We start from the raw sequence: 22,731 nt of genomic DNA, 5'->3' as shown, positions 1-22,731 counted from the left end.
TAGGATATTCAGCCTTTGCATCAGAAACCAGGCCATCTCCCTCCAGAGAATAGTGCTCTTACCCATTAATGGAGGGATCAAACCCCACCCCCTGCATTAGAAGGCAAAGTCTTAATCACTGGACCACCAGGGAAGTCTCAGATTTCCTAATACTTTTTTAACTGAAAAATATGCATAACTGTATGCACTAAACCTACAGGTAAAAGCACCAGGCACTCGGAGAGGCAAACTCCAGCCTTCGGGCTCCTACTGCTGCATCTGAATTGTGCTTGAAGCTTCATGACTCTAGAAGCCCAGTACTGCTGTGTATTAATTCAATTGATTCAACATGCAATGTTGTGCCATGACTACAAGCTGTCTCCTTCCCGGAGATCATAGTTACTGCCCTCAGATTATAGGAATTAGGATGCATGACCTCTTCAGGACAAATGACTCCCCTACTGATAAAAAGTTTCTGGCACTATAAGAGTTATGTACAAGGATAATTTTTAAAGAACGTAATAAGAGGAAACCCATGGAGTCCTCTAAGGCTGACATGGTCTATGTCACAACCACTTATACATCATTTGTCTCTCTCTTCTTTTCATATTAGATTAAGACTACTAGTTTAATTTTATTGGTTCCTAATACTTACTAAAATACACTTGCCACTTCATTAAGGATTCTTAATATTCTTTACATTTATTTCTTCACTCACTTGATATTACTCCATGCTGATAATTTGCCACGCTCAAAACTGTGTTCTGCTGATTCAGTAAGGTACTGAAGTATGGGGGGGGTGGTATAACACCAGAGTCCAAAAGGATTTTAACAGCCTGGACTAACACAATAAAATTATATTCTGTTGAATGTAGACTCTTGTACATATATACAGAAAGGAAACTAACAAAACAGTATTACATTAAATGAAAAATACATGTTTTATGGGACCGAAAGCTTAAACTTCATGAATCTTTTCATTGAGAAAAGATGATTAAGTGAGTCAAAAAGATAAGGTCTTCTTGGCAGAAATATTATAGAGAAAATTCGGGCATCTGATTAAAGGCTGGACACTAGTTGTTCAGTGGATAAGAGCTCAATCTCCGGAGTCAAACGTTCTGGTAGTTATATCACTCACCATCCTGTGACTTTGACGAAGGTACTCAATATCCGTGAGCTTGGACCAGTTTGCTTCTGCAGCTTAACAGACCACCCCAAACTGAGCGGAATACAACCATAAGCACTTATTGCTTGCTCATGAGTCTGAGTGGGCACTAACAATCTAGGATCTAGGCTAAGCTCTGCAGGGCTTGGCTTCAAGCTGTTGTTGGGTCCAGGTCTGTTCTTTGTGTCTCTCACTCTTCTAGGACCAGCCAGATTCCTGTAGCATGTCCTTCTTTTGGTGACGGAAGGAGTGCAAGAGGCAAACCCCAAAATGCAAGCATATTTCAAGCCTCTGCATGTGCTACATCTCTTACCATCCCACTGTCCAATGGGAGTCATGTGGCCAGACTAAAGTCACTCCTGTCTTCAGGTAGCCATGGCAGAAGTGTGTCAGTGTACTACAGGGAAAGGGAAAAAACAGCCAATAATTTAATCTACCACAAAGCCCTAGTTTTCTCATAGACAAAATAAGCTTACCACACCTATGAGGTGTGGTAGGCAGACTAATAGCCACCCCAAAATGGCCATGCCCTAATCCCCACAATCTGTGAATACATTACCTTAAATGGCAAAAGAGATTTTGCAGAGTGACAATGTTAAGGATCTTAAGATAAAAAGATTAGCCTGGATTACTCAGGAGAGCACAATGTAATCATAAATATCTTTATAAGAGAAAAAGGGAGGTGGAAGAGTTAGAAAAGAAGATGTAACAGTGGAAGCAGACATCACATGAGCCAAGGAATGTGAGCCTCCAGAAGCTGGAAAAGGGAAGGAATGGATTCTCCCCTAAAGCCTCCAGAAGGAACATAGCCCAGTTGAAACCTTGATGTTAGTTCCCTAAGACTCATTTCAGACTTCTGACCTCTAGAACTGCAAAGCAATAAACTTGTGTTGTTTTAAGCCACTAAGTTTGTGGCAATTTGTTTCAACAGCAATAGGAAACTAATACACTAGGTAATTGTCATTGTTCAGTCCTTCCTAAATATGGATACTGCAGGCTTTATTTTTCACATAACCAGCATGACTAATCTGGATGCCAAAAGCCCTGCTTTTCATTTCAGAGGCAAATTATGAGTCCTGTGTCATTGAAAAGGGGAGTATTTACTTGGGACAGTTTGGAAGAAGTACAGCAGAATCTTGGGACATGAGAGGGCATCACTTCTGCCAGATGCTCCATACGCAATGTGCTGATAGCTGTCAAAGGAGGGTGCTCAGGAGAAGCCATGACGGGACATGTGAACCTGGCTCTACACCAAAGGCACCATGCGGGTGAGGAGAGCTGCTTTGCCAGCATGGGCTGCTTCTAGGGCTCCTGTAAGCAGGGTTGCCTGCAGCTTCTCCATGCTGACCCAGTTCTAATCCACGGAGTCCCGTCCCCCAACCTCTAGACCCACTGACTTCCTCTAAGGTCATAGCCCATCCACCTCTTCTCCCCTTCCCAAGATGACCCTCATTTAGTCTCCACTGGTTTGGGACTGGGACTTCTCCCTATTCTCTTTCCACTGACCTGTTAGAGCATAATTCCCCAGCGCCTACTCTTCTAACACAGCCTGTCTCTTGAAAATCAATACCTTGGCTTTCATTCCTCTATCCACCTGTGGACAAGTCAAGCTTTCAGAATTTTCATATAATAAAGATATTTAATTTCCATATCATTAGTTACATAAAAGATACATAAAGGAGCAACTTAATTTTTTCATGGCCTAATTTTATTGTTTAAGAATCAATAAAATAAGGAATACTTCTCTAATTTGGTCTATTAACTATAGGGGAGAGTTACATGGACAAAAATTACATCTATTTCTTCCCTCCTAATGAAAGGTTCTAAGACATAAATAATTTGTCAGGGGGGACCTTCAAGATGGCAGAGGAGTAAGACGTGGAGATCACCTTCCTCCCCACAAATACATCAAAAATACATCTACATGTGGAACAACTCCTACAGAACACCTACGGAACGCTGGCAGAAGACCTCAGACTTCCCAAAAGGCAAGAAACTCCCCACGTACCTGGGTAGGGCAAAAGAAAAAAGAAAAAACAGAGACAAAGAATAGGGACGGGACCGGCACCAGTGGGAGGGAGCTGTGAAGGAGGAAAGGTTTCCACACACTAGGAAGCCCCTTCGCGGGCGGAGACTGCCGCGGGGCAGAGGTGGGGAGCTTCGCAGCCGCGGAGGAGAGCGCAGCCACAGGGGTGCGGAGGGCAAAGCGGAGAGATTCCCGCACAGAGGAGCAGTGCCGCCCAGCACTCACCAGCCCGAGAGGCTCGTCTCCTCACCCGCCGGGGCGGGCGGGGGCTGGGAGCTGAGGCTCCGGCTTCGGTCGGATCCCAGGGAGAGGACTGGGGTTTGCTGCGAGAACACAGCCTGAAGGGATTAGCGCACCACAGCTAGCCGGGAGGGAGTCCGGGAAAAAGTCTGGAACTGCCTAAGAGGCAAGAGACCATTGTTTCAGGGTGCGCAAGGAGAGGGGATTCATAGCACTGCCTAACTGAGCTCCACAGACGGGCACGAGCCGCGGCTATCAGCGTGGACCCCAGAGACGGGCATGAGACGCTAAGGCTGCTGCTGCCGCCACCAAGAAGCCTGTGTGCGAGCACAGGTCATTCTCCACACCTTCCCTCCCGGGAGCCTGTGCAGCCCGTCACTGCCAGGGTCCCGTGATCCAGGGACAACTTCCCCGGGAGAACGCACGGCGCGCCTCAGGCTGCTGCAACGTCACGCCGGCCTCTGCCGCCGCAGGCTCGCCCCGCCTCCTCCATACCGCTCCCTCCCCCCGGCCTGACTGAGCCAGAGCCCCCGAATCAGCTGCTCCTTTAACCCCGTCCTGTCTGGGCGGGGAACAGACGCCCTCAGGCGACCTACATGCAGAGGCGGGTCCAAATCCAAAGCTGAATCCCAGGGGCTGTGCGAACAAAGAAGAGAAAGGGAAACTTCTCCCAGCAGCCTCAGGAGCAGCGGATTAAATCTCCACAATCAACTTGATGTACCTGCATCTGTGGAATACCTGAATAGACAATGAATCATCCCAAATTGAGGAGGTGGACTTTGGCAGCAGCTGTAGATTTAGGGTTTGCTTTCTGCATCTAATTTGTTTCTGGTTTTATGTTTATCTTAGTTTAGTATTTAGAGCTTATTATCATTGGTAGATTTGTTTATTGATTTGGTTGCTCTCTTCCTTTTTAAATTTTTTATATATATATATTATTTTCTTTCCATTTTCTCTTTTTGTGAGTGTGTATGTGTATGCTTCTTTGTGTGATTTTGTCTGTATAGCTTTGATATTATCATTTGTCCTAGGGTTCTGTCTGTCCATTTTTTTTCTTTGTTTGTTTTGGGGGTTTTTTGGGGGTTTTTTTTGTATAGTTCTTAGTGCTTTTTATCATTGGTGGATTTGATTTTTGGTTTGGTTGCTCTCTTCTTTCTTTTTTTATTACTTTTTTATTTTTTATTTTTAATAAATTTTTTTTATTTTTTATTTTAATAACTTTATTTCATTTTTTTCTTTCTTTCTTTCTTTCTTTTTCTCCCTTTTCTTCTGAGCCGTGTGGCTGACAGGGTCTTGGTGCTCTGGCCAGGTGTCAGGCCTGAGTCTCTGAGGTGGGAGAGCTGAGTTCAGGACATTGGTCCACCAGAGACCTCCCAGCCCCACGTAATATCAAATGGCGAATGCTCTCCCAGAGATCTCCATCTCAATGCTAAGACCCAGCTCCACTCAACGACCAGCAAGCTACAGTGCTGGACACCCTATGCCAAACAACTAGTAACACAGGAACACAACCCCACCCATTAGTAGAGAGGCTGCTTAAAATCATAATAAGTTCACAGACACCCCAAAACACACCACCAGACGTGGACCTGCCCACCAGAAAGACAAGATCCAGCCTCATCCACCAGAACACAGGCACCAGTCCCCTCCACCAGGAAGCCTACACAACCCACTGAACCAACCTTAGCCACTGGGAGCAGACACCAAAAACACTGGGAACTACGAACCTGCAGCCTGCGAAAAGGAGACCCCAAACACAGTAAGTTAAGCAAAATGAGAAGACAGAGAAATACACAGCAGATGAAGGAAGAAGGTAAAAACCCACTAGACCAAACAAATGAAGAGGTAATATGCAGTCTACCTGAAAAAGAATTCAGAGTGCTGATAGTAACGATGATCCAAAATCTTGGAAATAGAATGGAGAAAATACAAGAAACGTTTTAAAAGGAACCTTCCTGCACTGTTGGTGGGAATGTAAATTGATACAGCCACTATGGAGAACAGTATGGAGGTTCCTTAAAAAACTAAAAATAGAACTACCATACGACCCAGCAATCTCACTACTGGGCATATACCCTGGGAAAACCATAATTCAAAAAGAGCCATCTACCACAATGTTCACTGCAGCACTATTTACAATAGCCAGGACACGGAAGCAACCTAAGTGTCCATCAACAGATGAATGTATAAAGAAGACGTGGCACATATATACAATGGAATATCACTCAGCCATAAAAAGAAGTGAAATTGAGTTATTTGTAATGAGGTGGATGGACCTAGAGACTGTCATACAGAGTGGAGTAAGTCAGAAAGAGAAAAACAAAGACCGTATACTAACCCATATATGTGGAATCTAAAAAAAAAAAAAAAGGTTCTGAAGAATCTAGGGTCAGGACAGGAATAATGATGCAGACATAGAGAATGGACTTGAGGACATGGGGAGGGGGAAGGGTAAGCTGGGATGAAGTGAGAGAGTGGCATGGACATATATACACTACCAAATGTAAAATAGATAGCTAGTGGGAAGCAACTGCATAGCACAGGGAGATCAGCTCGGTGCTTTGTGTCCACCTAGAGGGGTGGGATAGGGAGGGTGGGAGGGAGATGCAAGAGGGTGGAGATATGGGGATATATATGTATACATATAGCTGATTCACTTTGTTATACAGCAGAAACTAACACAACATTTTAAAGCAATTATACTCCCATAAAGATGTTAAAAAAAAATTTGTCAGTAGTTAGGTGAGATAATGAATTATTAGAAAAATAAAATTAAGCAAAGAGATCCAAATTCTTAGTTGAATGGATTTGTACACATAAATAAAATTTCCTTAACCAAAAATTTTTGTATGGTATTTTATTCTGTGTATCATTTTGAAAATTCCTTCCAGGCAATAATGATTGAGGGATTGATATATTTATATAGTGTGTCAATTTATAGACTATTAAATGTTTATATTGCTTTATACAATACTCAGAATACTGGATTTAGGAGAATGATCAGAAATCTGCAAGCATGAATAGGCCAGCCAGGGGATATTTGTCTAGTCCTACTCTTATACTGTTTTTACGAAGTTTGGAAACATTGGGTGCTAATTCCCTAATTATGTGGTAAGCATGGTCTGCCAGTAGAGTTCACTAAGTTGTTTCAAGTCATCTTGTGGAATCTGTGGGTTTGCTCAGCATGTTGTTCTAAAGTCAGAATTAAGATGGATTCTTGGGATTTATCTTCAAGCAATTAAAACAAAGCTTCCACAAATTCAAATGTCATGATGATACAAGAATTCTGATAAGTTGACAAAAATGAGAGATATTCCAATTTAGATATTTCTTGCACTAAGGAGAGAAAATTTTAATAAGATTCACAAGACTTGGATAAGTGAGTGCTAATGGTCAGAGTCACCATTCCTGACTTTAGGGGACTTGTAGGTAATCTTGGGAACAGATTACCCTTCAGTTCTTGGGCCTAGATCAGAACAACATTAGAAAGAAAGCAAGAGAGGCTGAAGAAAGGAATCTAATATAATGATGGTCTAACAAGAGAAAGACTAAAACTGAGAAAAATATAAGCATTGGAGAAGTGAAAAATGGGTGGCAGAGGCTATGATAGGCCAACAAGAAAACAGAGGGGGGGAATCCTCTAGAGATGGGAAACAAAGTCAAGTGTGGTATCTGAATTCTTCCAGGAATCACTTTACACAACCATTCATAATACACTACTGAATATTCCATGAAGGCTGGAATTGGGTTTTATTCCTCATCTTATCTAGCATAGTGCCTGCTCCATAATAGATATGCAGTAAATGGTTATTAAATAAATGATTGAATGAATATTAAAGATAACTCACATCAGAAATAATTGATTGGAGCAAGCTACCAATACTTCACCTTGCAAACTCTATTCCTATTCAATACAGGAAATCTCCAAAGACAAAGAGATGGAAAAGAAGGAAATAACCACTAAGAGAATGTCACTGAATTCATTAACTCAAAGTAAGAATATTTATTGAGGTCCTAATTAGTATCAATGTCAAATGCTGTGATAAGGAGTAGCAAAGTGATGGTATGTGGAAGATGGTCACAGTACTCTATAGTTTACAACAATTCTTTAATTGTACACAAATAACATAGCAGTAGTATCAACTTATTTTTTGGTGCTTTTTTTCTGCTTCTTGCATGACGTCACCTAATTTCTTAATGTAGCTTTCTGCATCGTTTGAAATTGTATCAAAATTCCTAGAATTTCTTGCCTACTAAGCTAAGAAGGCAATATTCCATTAGTAGATGCTTGCTTTGATAGACTATTGCATAAGAATTTCCCTGGATAAATGTGATTTTAAATCCCACAACTTAATGTTTCATATACAGAAAAGAGCTCAAATTGTAATTAATTGATTAATAACGATACTACCTTATAGAGTTGCTATAAGGAATAAATATGTTAATGCACATAAATAATGAGAATAGTGCCTGGCATTCAGGAAGTACTTAATCAGTGTTTACTATTATTCTTGCTGTTGTTTTTCCAGAGTGGTCCACATAAACCACTGGGACTAAAGAGTCAAGAGTATCGCTTCCTTTTTTCTGGAATATTATCTTATTACCAAAGCTAGATTCAGTGAACCAGAGATGGATAAGAAGTATGACCTGAAACTTCTGTTAATACAGATTAATGGCTGCATGCTAAGCTCAGTGAGCAAAGCTGAGCAGCTGTCTTCCTTGAGTGAACCTAGCCATCCCCCCCGCAGTCTCAACTCCTCCAATCTCATGATAATTCAATCAAATGATGCTACAGAAATGATGTTTTGATAAACTTTAAAAGTATAATTTAAAACTGGATGGAAGCTATTTAACTGCAGAAAAACCTCCCCTAGGTGAAGATTGAACATTCAATAAATGATAGATTTTAAAAGCTGCTAACCAAATGTTGAAGTTTCAAAAGACCAGATGATATCATAACATGATATATTTAGTCTTGCAAATCTTCACATTTGTTATTATTATAACATTTCAAAAGGTAAAGTTGGGAATTTTATAGAGCATAGAGCATTATACTTTTAAAAACTAAAAAAGCCAAAACAGCAAAAGGCAGAATTCTAGCTTTGGGCCAAACAATTAATTTCTCTGATATTCAGTTATTTTAAAACAGACATCACCATAATAATAATATCCTGTTTATTTCACAAAATTTTGGGTACAATTAAGTAAAATAATGTCTGTAAAACCCTTTGCATAATGTAAATTGTTCTGCAAGTGCATTATTATTTTTATTTTATTTTATTTGTCTTGAAATGTTAGAATGCTCATAAATATGAGCACGTTGGCCAGAGGTATGCATGTACATACATAGATGGAGGTTAATGTCTAATTCGAGTTCTTAGAAAGGAGCCACCAAATTATAATATGTGCTGAAATTACCTTCCTCCTTTGCATCTATTTTTCTCTAATACAGTAATGTTAAATTTGTAGAAAGAGAGGGAACTAAAATTATGGAAATTATAGTACGTGATTCTAACAGAGTATGCTTACAAAGTTTGAGGATAAGGTCAAGAAAAGATTACCATCTGAAATGTAATCTCGTAAAAATAAATTAGAAAAAATTAATGACCTTAATTGTCTGTATCATTGACCCACCCTAAGAGACTTTGGAAATAATGTTGCTGCTAAGAGCAAGGTGTATCTCAAATTCAATCATGTGAACTGGGTGAAGAGCTATGAGATATGCAGTTGTTTTGCAATTTGTCTTGCATGAGATAACAAGGAATAATTTTTTTAAATAAAAAATAATCTCTCTAAAATTTTCAAATAATGGGTAAAATTATTATCAGATAGAAACATCCTTACAGCACAATTTCTTAAAGAGAACTAAAAAAGAACACCTATATCAGAGAATAATGGTAAAATTTCTGGGCCTGTTTCTAAACAAACTAGTGATGGATAAATTAGGATACCAATAGGAAACATGTCTATCAGTATACCTGTATTTATCTTTGGCTCAGGAAATACCCTCCTGGTGATCTAACCTGATCAGAATAAAAAATCATAGATCAATACATATCTGCTTCATTTTCCTCATTAAACGTTGAAGACATAAAGAACACTAAGGAATAATTTTTATTAAAATTTCCTTTTACATCTAGGTCAATAATTCTCTTTACTGTATGTAAGAACAACCTAAACAGTTTCTAATACATGCCTATTTCCAGGCCATGACTAGAGTCTAGGTTTTCAGATTTCCAAATTGGCCTCTCTTAAGCATTACATTCTTGTCATCTCTGAGAGAAATGAAAAAGTCAGGCATCTGAAAAGCCATAACTTAGACCAGCTCCAGGCTCTTGAGTGATTCACCAATGAACCACAGTCTATAAGGGCCACCTGATCATCCAGGTGACCTTTTCTCTCCTGGCCCATCACTACCCTTAAAAACAGTGATTAATACTGCACATTCTCAATTACCCAGAATTCTATAGGGTAAATTAATGGACAAACGGAATGAAAATTTGTTCTAATGTCCCTTTTACAGACAACTTTCTAAATAAGTGCTGCTAAGAAGTGTAAATGTTTGGAGCAAATAATTTCAATGACTATTCTCTGCACAGTTGAAATTTTTGCAAAGCACATGCCAATGTTTTATGAGACAGCAATAACATAATGGAAAACTAATAGAGAGGAAGCAAAGTGATTTACAGGGTCTTTGAAAGATATTATTCGTATTTAGGGCTCCCTCTCAAGTTTCAGATTGAGTGCTTTAAGATCTTATAACCTAAAAAGGGAAGAAAAACTTGACTGTTTCTTCAATCACAGTTCCTTTCTTCAATCAGATTGGCTGTGCATTGGAACCTTAATCAAATATCCAAGATATGACTCCTGACTCCTCACTTTTCCTCACTGAGAGAAATTGCTACATTACAGTTACATCTAGTTAAGTTTGCTGCTTACTTTCCAAGGAATTCAGAAAAGATACAGAGATCCAGGGAAGAGTCACATCTGGCCCCTATATCACACTTAATGGGAGTAATTGAATGGTAACTTCTGCTTTTACCCCCTGGGGCTTCCCTGCTACTGTATTGTGGGATGCCTGTGGGCGTGACCTACTCAGTCATCCTAAGACATATGCCTAAGATATTTGTCATCCGTTATGACATACACATCTCTTAGCAAGCAGCAAGTATCCAAGTCAGCTCTCGACATAACGCTGTGTAGATTGCACTGCACAACTCCAAGCTGTGCTGCTAACACAGTGATGTGAATGGAGCCCCTTAGAATAGTGCAGCTGGCAGCCTGATTCAAGGTAGGAGCTCCTTTAACATTTTATCCTGGAGAGATCGGAGAATATTCCCACGATGATGATGGCAATGATAATGATGATGAAACTAATGATGATGGTCAAAATTTGTGAATACCTACAATGTGCTGATTACTGTACAATTATTTAAAAAAAAGAATGACCAAAAGAAACTGATTAAATATCAGACTTTGAGGCACCTCTGCTAGGAATCATTATTGTTTTCTTAAAGCATGGGGTAAACGGAATGAGGTTAAATTATTAGAAAATGATAGACTTTTTTCTCCAAAAAAGGGTGGGATTGAATTATGCATAAAAATATAAGTAAATATTGCAACCTAATCTAGTACTAAATTTGCACTTTGGAAGTTCTTCTATTTCCTCTTTGTGAATTTATAGCAGTATCAGGATAAAGCCATAGGGAGGAAAAGCTCTTCTCTCATAGGTTTTGAAGATTTTAGGTATTTACTCATAAATGACAGGTTTCTTGAGAGATTTGAACAACAAATTCAAATCTAAGTACTAAAACTGGTACAGCAGTTTTGTAAATAATCCTCCAAATCATACAGCAATTGAAATCATGACAAGCTAAATTAATCACAAGAATGCAAACATTTTTAAACAATTGTTACAGAGTCTTGGTCTACACTTTAGCAATAACAATTTCTGCATTGGGTGAAACACAGAGGCCACTAAGATGAACTCAACCTAATGACTAGAAATCCACACAGGATTGCTTCCAACCTAGTATAATGTAGTCATCAGTTTCTGATTTTTGGTTCTCAACCCCCTCCCCTAATCTGTGAAATCCTTCATGGGTAAATTCTATAAATGAAAAAAACCTTTGCTTTTAACTGCTTTTATCCTTTGATTTCTTTTCTAAATCCTCATGATGTGACTTTTCCAAATACTTCCTTTAAATGAAAAATAAGTGTCTTTGGTTAAACTCCCCACCACTCCCGTGTTGTTATATAATGTCAAGGCATTGAATAATTCATCACAAGAGATCGTTTTATTTAAATATTGAGAATAATATAAAATGGTATTACAATGAAAAATACTGGCTTGCTACCTTAATGGTAGTGATTATGAACTCCATTCCTTAAATAATGATGCCTGTTTTTAACAGAAAATCATTTCACCAATGCTTCCAGGCAATTTCAAAAACTTAACATAAGATCATTGCCAAAGGCCCAGGACCTGAATAATACAATCCTACATTACTGGGCAGAATCTATCATATCTTAAGGGCTAATTTTTTACTACAAAATCTGATCTCAATCTGTACATTTATAGAATAACTTTTTCAAGTGCTGCCCTAGAGTTCTTAAGCAAATTAATGGAGAAATGCACCTCAGATGAAATCTGCAACCTCCCCAGGAATGGGAGGAAGCCTTTATATCTACATAACATTCCAGCTGAATCCAACTCCACTGAATGCAGTACTCAGCCTTTTCTGGTTTAAATATCTATACAAGTGATGATAAATGCTAAACTGGTGTCTTAAGGATGATTAACCAGAAATTAACTCCTAAGCTTTGCTCAAATGCTTTGACGACTACAGTCTGTCTTCTTCCCTTCCTTGGCTAAGAAACAGATACATTGTTTTAGTCATTACACCCTAGGAGACGACTACTTAAATGTTAGGAATTTGGCTTTGAGAAGTCAATCTAGTTTGCTAAGCATATGACCTTATTTTTAATCAATGGCTGTTGAGACAATATCCTAGATGTAGAAGTGACTCATGAAGTATGTAGGAATCATGAATAAGAGAGGTTTGCTTTAAACTGGAGAGCAGAGAGGTGTTGAGATGGTGAATTAGAAACAAAGATCAGGAAGGACAAAGTACAGTGACTTACCTGTAATACTTTGGTCAAATTGTTAAACAGAGCTTGTCCAGCACTGACTTTATATTTAACACCTCTGACTGTGCCATTTTTGCTTAAAATGTTGACTCTTCTTGTACCAAACCCCTTCTCGCTGGCAGCCCTTGCTAACACCAGCAAGTTATCCTGGTCATTCTCCTGCTCGTCCCCTTCCGATCCTATGTGGCCGTTCTGCTGTCCATCAGACTCACTGAGCCCATCTATGCCACAGATACTGGCACATTCAGAATCCAGAGAGCCTGCCGGTCGCCCATCTTCATATACCTCCTTCAGAACTCGCCCACTGTGAGATGACGCGATCCGAAACCGGACTTTCCGTGACCTGTCATTTTCTGGCTTCATCTCCCTTTTTAGCATGGTCCCATCCACATAATAAGCTGTTCACATAATTCTGGTTCCCTGGTTACTGCATTAGTCCACTTTCCATGTAACAATACCAGAGCTTAATTCTAGAGACAGCAGCACTCATATGAAACTAACATCAAAACGAAAGAAGATTCCCAAGAACTTAGAGTGCATCTCTGCTATTAATAATGAATGTGTGTGTGTGTGCTATGGTTACCTTTAAACTAAAACCTGCAAAGTGATCCCAGCCTTTAAATATTAAATAGCCATGGTGGACGCTTTAACAAGACAAGTGCAAGAAAGTAGCATGCAATGAAACAGAAAATAAGTACGGGGCAAGGAAATGAAAGACTTGCACTTTGAAGCCAGTGGTGAGTGTTGAAAAGGATCTTAGCAGCAGAAATACCTCTAACAGCTCAGAATGGAGACCAGGGATAAAATATGGAATCAAATGTGTAGGACGGGAGGTGTCATAGTCTTCTCACAGTGCTTATTCCTTCTGTCTTTCATGCTCTTTAAAAAGGGCAGTGAACATATTACATGCCTGCATAGAGCTATCAATATTAGCTCTTATTAAATCATCAGTTAGACTTCATCCATATTGTATATGATGAATTTTCAACCTATACCTTCATCTTCATTCACAAGTAGTTTTGCTAAAGAATAGCTTTTTAACAGGTTATAACAAGCAATATATTTTCTTTTGTTGCTTTCCCACTTTTGCTAGCAGAAAACACTCCTCTCTTTGACAAAGGGAAAGGTTTTGGAAAGGAAACATGGAACAGCAAGGGAAGAATGGAAAATCCTCCAAGCCAGCCAGATCAGCCAAAGCAATCCAGGTGATCAGCATTGATAAATATCATATCCAAATCACCCACGCATAGAGAAGGGTCCTCCTTACGCTGTGCTCAGTGGATTTTCTGTCACTTTGGCAAGCACCTGAAGAAGCTCCTAAGATACAAGGACATATTGGAACTTATACCATAGTAAGTGCCCCAACCTGTCTGAACCTCCAAAGGGAGGATACTCAGCTGGCTCTCATACTGAGCTTCAAGCTTTTTTAATCTTTATAAGTCTTTACCTGATTATAACCTCAATTTATACTTACTTCAGAAAATACTTAACAGCTTAAAGTTGAAAATAAAAGTCACAACTAATGTCACTAGAGATGTTAGTAACTTTGTGAAATGTCTTCCAGTGTGTACGAAGGTGAGATGCTCTGATGCACACATAACTACATTGTTCAGCCTCTTGCATTTAAGGGAGAGGAAGCAAATGCTTAGCTTTTGCCAAGGGGATGTGAGCAAAAGTGACGTGTCATTTGTGGGCCAAGGCAGTTGACGGACAGTGTCCTGTCCATGCTATTTCTCTTCCCATCTGCTAGCTAGGCAGCCCCAGCAATCTTGTCATATGCTGAGCTTGTCAGAGTCACAGAGAAACTCACAGCCATGACCACTGCATTGGACTACAAGTAAAAGGAAGTATATGCTAGTGTAAGAAGATATGTGCCCTGATGTATAATATGCCCTAGATATTTATAATTCACACACCTGTCTTAAGCTAAATTAAAAAATTAAGCTGTTCTTTTCAGTGGATGAATCTTCGTAATTCATTTTTCATTCAGACAATGAGTATCCCACAATCATCTACTGAGTGCCACCCAAGAGTAAGACATAGCTGGAGACTATAGCAAATATAAAGATATATAAAATTATTTCCCATACCTTCCATTGGTAACATAATGTTTAGACAAAATAGCTATAGTTCAACACAATGTATTTTAAGCACATACAGAATCCCTCTTTTTTGAAATAACCAAATTTCTAGTCGTTGCCAATAAAACACACCAACGCTATTCTCAACACTCTCCACTCTCATTCTGTTTACAATTTGTTCCCAGCTGCTCAGTGTGAACATAGCACTTTCTAACTACTCCACTTGCCACCTTTCCCAGTATCAGTTTATTATTCCCTACATTGTAATTGCTTTGCCAGTCTAGCATCCTCCCTTGAGCAAGAATTTCCTTCTTTTCCTTCAGAGGTACTCTTACCATCATTTATTCATTTAACAATATTTATTGGGCACCTACTAAATGTCAAAAAGTTGCTGGATCTATGCAGGTGAATGTAATAGACATGATCGCTGCCTTGAGAGTTAACATTCAATAAACAAATAAAGATAATAATAAAAACTGTAACAAGCATGACCAAGAGAAAAAAAGTGGATATAATCAGAAATGATATAAGAAGGGAGCCTACTTTAGAAAAGTCACAGTAAGCCTCTCTGAAGAGAAGACATTAAACTAGGGTCTAGCAAAATTATAAGAGATTGATTGAGGTGGGCAGGAGTAGTTGGAGGTAGTTCCTAAACTTCAGTGGCAAGTGAAAAGGCCTTGAGGCAGAAAACCATAGGTTCGTTGAAAGAACTAAAAAAAGACAGAGTGGCCAAAGACAAGTATAACTCCCATTCTACAAAGCTCTTCTCAAAAGAGGGCAAGACCAGCAAGACCTTTCCTTCCTAACCTAACCCTTGATTTATGCAACCGCTCAAAACGTGAACAAAAACCCCATTAACATGATAAACCATATTACCAATACAGAAATATTTCAAGTTTGTTACCAATGGGCATCTATTTATTTAAAATAGAAAGTTAAAAATTCCAGAAGCTATAGAGGGTCAAATGTTTCATTAAGCAAACTAGAACTACTTTGGAAATTACCATTAATGATGTATTCAAAGAAAAAAATACCCCTTGTTCAATTCCCAGGAGAAACAATAACCTAGCAGCTAGACCTAGGCCTGGATATTTCTTGTTGGCATTCGTTTTTTAATCAGAATATCTAATTATTTCCTTATTTGCAGAGAAAGTATGACATAAAAATATAATTATTCTTTTACTCATCTTGTCTCCAAATATTGCCCCACATACTATTCTGTGTGAGATTATCACTGCATGGTGAGAAGTAATTTTAACCATATTTCTAGCATTTGGAGCATAAGTTTTTAATCCCTTGGATCACAGTAAATATGTGCAAAATGTCTCCATTTGCTGCTACTTTATAGCTATCATATTCACTACTTTATTTTTTGGTCTTGCAGAAATATTGCCAGTCGTTGGCAAGGTAATGGTCTTTTCTCTAGCAACACTTGTCCCTAGAGAAGCAATAAATCATGACTCACTCCCCAAGTGCTGTTCTCAGAACTTCTGTTTGGATGGAAAGAACCTATCAATCTTTATTTTCTAACTACATTGGTGACTAGAGAGGAAAAAAAAGATTTACTAACCATCAGTAAAATAGGGAAAACAAGCTATCCCTGAAACTTTTCAGCTTATAGAATATTGAACTTTTCTTAACAAACATGAATTTGCAAATCAAAATTCACAGCTCAATTATTCATTTGAAGGGCAGAGAACTTCTAATCAGAAAAGAAACTGAGTGCGTTAAAGAAAATATTCTTTGAAAACAGGACTATTATTTTATTATATAACAAGAAAGATGGATGATTTCTTAGTTTATAGATTAGTGGTTAAGAACGGGGGCTGTGGGTGTACACAATGCTGGGTTTAAACCTTGGATATGCCACCCCTAAGTGACCTTGAGCCTCAGTTTCCTCGTCTGTCAAATAGTTTTTATTGCATAGAATGTTTGGCAAGATTGACTAGAATGATATATATGAAGTGCTTCGAATGCTGATCAACAGATGGTAGCTATAAATTCCCAACAGTTACTTAAAATAGCTAAACATACATATAGTCATCCCGAGGTATCCTGGGGGATTGGTTCCGGGACCCCCTTGGTTACTAAAATCCATGGATGCTCAAGTCCCTTATTAAAATGGCATGGGGGGAGGAGTCAAGATGGTGGTGTGGGAAGATGCAGAGTTCGCATCTCCCCACAACTAGGGTGCCTGCTGGACACTGGTGGGGGACCCCAATGCCCAAGGAGACGGGAAGAACCCCCAAGCAAACCAGTAGGATGTCGGAGGACTGAGGGAGGAGGAGAAGTGGAGGCTGGACAGGACTGACGCCTGAAGGGTGGCTGAGAGGGGGGAGGGGTTCCCACACTTGGAGGGACCCTCAGGGGCTTGGATCAGGGGGGAGCAGGCCCAGCATTTCCCCTGCCCAATCCGCTGGGGAAGTCGGCCGGCTCTCAGGCCGGGTCCTACGCCCTCAGAGGTCCCCTCCAGGCTGGGTTAGTCCTGGGGGCATAGAAGGGAATCCGGGGGAGAACAGGAGAGGCAGGCAGGAGGGGGCCTCCAGGACCGGAGGAGCGGGAGAGGAGTGGAGGGTGTTTGCCCCACCCACTGGGGCCCTAAGCTCCCAGGTCGATCTCCCACTCTCCAAAGCTCACTCCAGGCTGCGTGGGTCCTGGGGGCATAGGAGGGAGGCCGGGGAGATCAGGAGAGGCAGGTAGGTGGGACACTCCAGGATGGAAGGAGCAGGAGAGGAGTGGAGGGTGTTTGCCCCACCCACTCAGGCCCAGGAAGCCTGCTAAGTTCCCAAGCAGATCCCCACCCTCCGAAGCCCACTACAGGCTGAGTGGGTCCTGGGGACATAGGAGGGAGGCCAGGAGGCTTGCAGGAGGGGCTCTCCAGGACAGGAGGAGCAGGAGAGGAGTGGAGGGCGTTTGCCCCGCCCACTTGAGCCCAGGAAGCCTGCTGGGCTCCCAGGTGGGGTTGCCCACCCTCTGAGACCAGAGGCCACTTCTGGTCTGCTGAGCCTAAGCCCCACCCCCCTCACCCCCCACTTTTTCCAGCCCTGTGAGTACTAAGCATAGGCCCTGCCCACCGCCCAAACCTCACCCCTGCATAGGCCATGCCCTACACAGCCAAGGCCTTTTCCACCTTTTTTTTTTTTTTTTTTTTTGCCACGCCGTGTGTTTTGCAGGATCTTGGTTCACAAGCCAGGAGTAGGGCCGAAGCTCCTGCAGTGGGAGCTCCAAGTATGAACCACTGGACTAACAGATAACCTCAGACCCCAGAGAATATTCAACAGAGTGAGCTCTCCTGGAGGTCCTCACTTCAGCACCAAGACACAGCTCTACCCAACAGCCTACAAACTGCAGTGTTGGAAGCCTTAGGCCAAACAACCTAAGACAGGAACACAATGCCACTCAAAAAAAAAGATAAGGGCTTCCCTCGTGGCACAGTAGTTAAGAATCTGCCTGCCAATTCAGGGGACACGGGTTCGAGCCCTGGTCTGGGAAGATCCCACATGCCACAGAGCAACTAAGCCCGTGAGCCACAACTACTGAGCCTGCGCGTCTGGAGCCTGTGCTCCACAACGGGAGAGGCCGCGACAGTGAGAGGCTCACGCACCGCGATGAAGAGTGGCCCCCGCTCGCCACAACTGGAGAAAGCCCTCACACAGAAACGAAGACCCAACACAGCCAAAAATAAATAAATAAATAAATTTATTAAAAAAAAAAAAAAAAGAGAAAGAACAACATGGCAAAAAAATATGTCACAGATGAAGGAGCAAGGTAAAAACCTAAAAGACCAAATAAATGAAGAGGAAATAGGCAATCTACCTGAAAAAGAATTCAGAGTACTGATAGTAAAGATGATCCAGAATCTTAGAAATAGAATGGAGGCACGGATTGAGAAAATACCAGAAATGTTTAACAAAGATCTAGAAGAGCTAAAGAACAAACAGAGATGAACAACACAATAACTGAAATGAAAAATACACTAGAAGGAATCAATAAGTGAATAACTGAGGCAGAAGAACGAATAAGTGAGCTGGAAGACAAAATGGTGGAAATATCTGCCAAGGAGCAGAATAAAGAAAAAAGAATTGAAGACAATCTCAGAGACCTCTGGGACAATGCTAAACGCACCAATATTCAAATTATAGGGCTCCCAGAAGAAGAAGAGAAAAAGAAACGGTCTGAGAAAATATTTGAAGAGATTATAGTGGAAAACTTCCCTGACATGGGAAAGGAAGTAGTCACCCACATCCAGGAAGTGCAGAGAGTCCCATACAGGATAAACCCTAGGAGAAACACACCAAGACACATATTAATCTAACTAACAAAAATTAAATTCAAAGAAAAAATATTAAAAGCAGCAAGGGAAAAACAAAAAATAACATACAAAGGAATCCCCATAAGGTTATCAGCAGATTTTTCAGCAGAAACTCTGCAGGCCAGAAGGGAGTGGCAGGATATACATAAAGTAAAGAAAGAGAAAAACCTACAACCAAGATTACTCTACCTGGCAAGGATCTCATTCAGATTTGATGGAGAAATCAAAAGCATTTCAGACCAGCAAGAGCTAAGAGAATTCAGCACCAAACCAGCTTTACAACAAATGCTAAAGAAACTTCTCTAGGAGGGAAACACAGTAGAAGAAAAAGACCCACAAAAACAAACCCAAAACGATTAAGAAAATGGTAATAGGAACATACATACTGATAATAACCTTGAATGTAAATGGATTAAATGCCCCAACCAAAAGACACAGACTGGCTGAATGGATACAAACACAAGACCCATATATATGCTGTCTACAAGAGACCCACTTCAGACACAGGGACACATACAGACTGAAAGTGAAGGGATGGAAAAAGGTATTCCATGCAAATGGAAATCAAAAGAAAGCTGGAGTAGCAATACTCGTATCAGATAAAATAGACTTTGAAATAAAGACTGTTATAACACATAAGGAAGGACACTACATAATGATCAAGGGATCAATCCAAGAAGAAGATATAACAATTATAAATGTTTATGCACCCAACATAGGAGTACCTCAATACATAAGGCAAATGCTAACAACCATGAAAGGGGAAATCGACAGTAACACAATAATAGTAGGGAACTTTACCACCCCACTTACACCAATGGACAGAACATCCAAACAGAAAATAAAAAAGGAAACACAAGCTTTAAATGACACACAGACCAGATAGATTTAATTGATATTTATAGAATATTCCACCTGAAAGTGGCAGAATACACTTTCTTCTCAAGTGCACATGGAGCATTCTCCAGGATAGATCACATCTTGGGTCACAAATCAAGCCTCAGTAAAGTTAAGAAAATTTAAATTGTATCAAGGACCTTTTCTGACCACAACACTATGAGATTGGAAATCAATTACAGGAAAAAACTGTAAAAACCACAAATACATGGAGGCTAAACAGTGTGCTACTAAATAACCAAGAGATCACTGAAGAAATCAAAGAAGAAATTAAAAAATACATAGAAACAAATGACAATGAAAACAAAATGACCCAAAAGCTATTGGACACAGCAAAAGCAGTTCTAAGAGGGAAGTTTATATCAATTCAATCTCACCTCAAGAAACAAGAAAAATCTCAAATAAACAATCTAACCCTACACCTAAAGCAACTAGAGAAAGAAGAACAAAGAAAACCCAAAGTCAGTAGAAGGAAAGAAATCATAAAGATCAGAGCAGAAATAAATGAAATAGAAATGAAGAAAAAAATAGCAAAGATCAATAAAACTAAAAGCTGGTTCTTTGAGAAGATAAACAAAATTGATAAACCCTTAGCCAGACTCATAAAGAAAAAAAGGGAGAGGATGCAGATCAATAAAATTAGAAATGAAAATGGAGAAATCAGAATTGACACCACAGAACTACAAAGGATTATAAGAGACTACTACAAACAACTATATGCCAATAAAATGGACAACCACGAAGAAATGGACAAATTCTTGGAAAGGTATATTTTCCAAGACTGAACCAGGAAGAATTAGAAAATATAAACAGACCTATCACAAGTGAAATTGAAACTGTAATTCAAAATCTTCCAACAAACAAAAGTCCAAGGCTTCACAGGTGAATTCTATCAAACATTTAAATAATAGCTAACACCGACCCTTCTCAAACTCTTCCAAAAAATTGCAGAGGGAGAAACACTTCCAAATTCATTCTACGAAGCCACCATCACCCTGATACCAAAACCAGAAAAAGATATCACAAGAAAAGAAAATTATAGACCAATATCACTGATGAATACAGATGCAAAAATCCTGAACAAAATGCTAGGAAACAGAATCCAACAACATATTAAAAGGATCAGACACCCTGACCAAGTGGGATTTATCCCAGGGATGCAAGGATTCTACAATATATGCAAATTAATCAATTGTATACACCATATCAACAAATTAAGGAATAAAAGCCATATGATCATCTCAATAGATGCAGAAAAAGCTTTTGACAAAATTCAACACCCATTTATCATAAAAACTCTCCAGAAAATGAGCATAGAGGGAACCTACTTCAACATAATAAAGGCCATATATGACAAACCCACAGAAAACATCACACTCAATGGTGAAAAACTGAAAGCATTTCCACTAAGATCAGGAAAAAGACAAGGATGTCCACTCACGCCACTGTTATTCGACATAGTTTTGGAAGTCCTAGCCACGGCAATCAGAGAAGGAAAAGAAATAAAAGAAATACAAATTGGAAAAGAAGAAGTAAAACTGTCACTGTTTGCAGATGACATGATACTATACATAGAAAATCCTAAAGATGCAACCAGAAAACTACTAGAACTAATCAATGAATTTGGTAAGGTTGCAGGATACAAAATTAATGCACAGAAATCTCTGGCATTCCTATACACTAACAACAAAAAATCAGAAAGAGAAATTAAGGAAACAATCCCATTTACCATCACAGCAAAAAGAATAAAATACCTAGGAATAAACCCACCTAAGGAGGTGAAAGGCTTGTACTCAGAAAACTATAAAACACTGATGAAAGATATCAAAGATGACATAAACAGATGGAGAAATATACCATGTCCTTGGATTGGAAGAATCAATATTGTGAAAATGACTATACTACCCAAAGCAATCTACAGATTCAATGCAATCCCTATCAAACTACCAATGGCATTCTTCACAGAATTAGAACCAAAAATTTTACAATTCGTATGGAAACACAAAAGACCCCAAATAGCCAAAGCAATCTTGAGAAAGAAAAACGGAGCTAGAGGAATCAGGCTCCCTGACTTCAAACTATACTACAAAGCTACAGTAATCAAGATAGTATGGTACTGGCACAAAAACAGAAATATGGATCAATGGTACAGGATAGAAAGCCCAGAGATAAACCCACGCACATATGGTCACCTAATTTATGACAAAGGAGGCAAGAACATACAGTGGAGAAAAGATAGCCTCTTCAATAAGTAGTGCTTGGAAAACTGGACAGCTACATGTAAAAGAATGAAATTAGAACACTCCCTAACAGCATACACAAAAATAAACTCAAAATGGATTAAAGACCTAAATGTAAGACCAGACACTATAAAACTCTTAAAGGAAAACATAGGAAAAACACTCTGACATAAACCACAGCAAGATCTTTTTTGACCCACCTCCAAGAGTAATGGAAATAAAAACAAAAATAAACAAATAGGACCTAATTAAACTTCAAAGCTTTTGCACAGCAAAGGAAACCATAAACAGGATGAAAAGATAACCCTCAGAATGGGAGAAAATATTTGCAAATGAAACAATGGACAAAGGATTAATCTCCAAAATATACAAACAGCTCATGGAGCTCAATATCAAAAAAACAAACAATTCAATTAAAAAATGGGCAGAAGACCTAAATAGACATTTCACCAAAGAAGACATACAGATGGCCAAGAGGCACATGAAAAGATGCTCAACATCACTAATTATTAGAGAAATGTGAATCAAAACTACAAGGTATCACCTCACACCAGTCAGAATGGCCATTATCAAAAAATCTAGAAACAATAAATGCTGAAAAGGGTGTGCTGAAAAAGGAACCTTCCTGCACTGTTGGTGGG

General features: G+C 39.6%; 1 protein-coding gene across 4 annotated transcripts in view; it reads right to left on the bottom strand.

The window, feature by feature from the left end:
* Positions 1-22,731, bottom strand: part of GRXCR1 (glutaredoxin and cysteine rich domain containing 1) — a 332,675-nt gene that overhangs the window by 112,134 nt on the left and 197,810 nt on the right. Inside the window, exon 1 of one of the 4 annotated variants that reach the window (XM_061191345.1) lies at positions 12,555-12,947. The exons of the other annotated variants lie outside the window; for them this stretch is intronic. Within the exon in view, the coding sequence (XP_061047328.1) occupies positions 12,555-12,938 (384 nt within the window). The 5' untranslated portion in view covers positions 12,939-12,947. Of the gene's footprint in view, positions 1-12,554; positions 12,948-22,731 lie in introns of those variants that run through there. 4 annotated transcript variants of the gene reach the window in all.

Source organism: Eubalaena glacialis, chromosome 5 (assembly GCF_028564815.1).
Source record: "Eubalaena glacialis isolate mEubGla1 chromosome 5, mEubGla1.1.hap2.+ XY, whole genome shotgun sequence".
Lineage (NCBI taxonomy): Eukaryota > Metazoa > Chordata > Mammalia > Artiodactyla > Balaenidae > Eubalaena > Eubalaena glacialis.
This window is presented reverse-complemented; position numbering and strand designations above follow the sequence as displayed.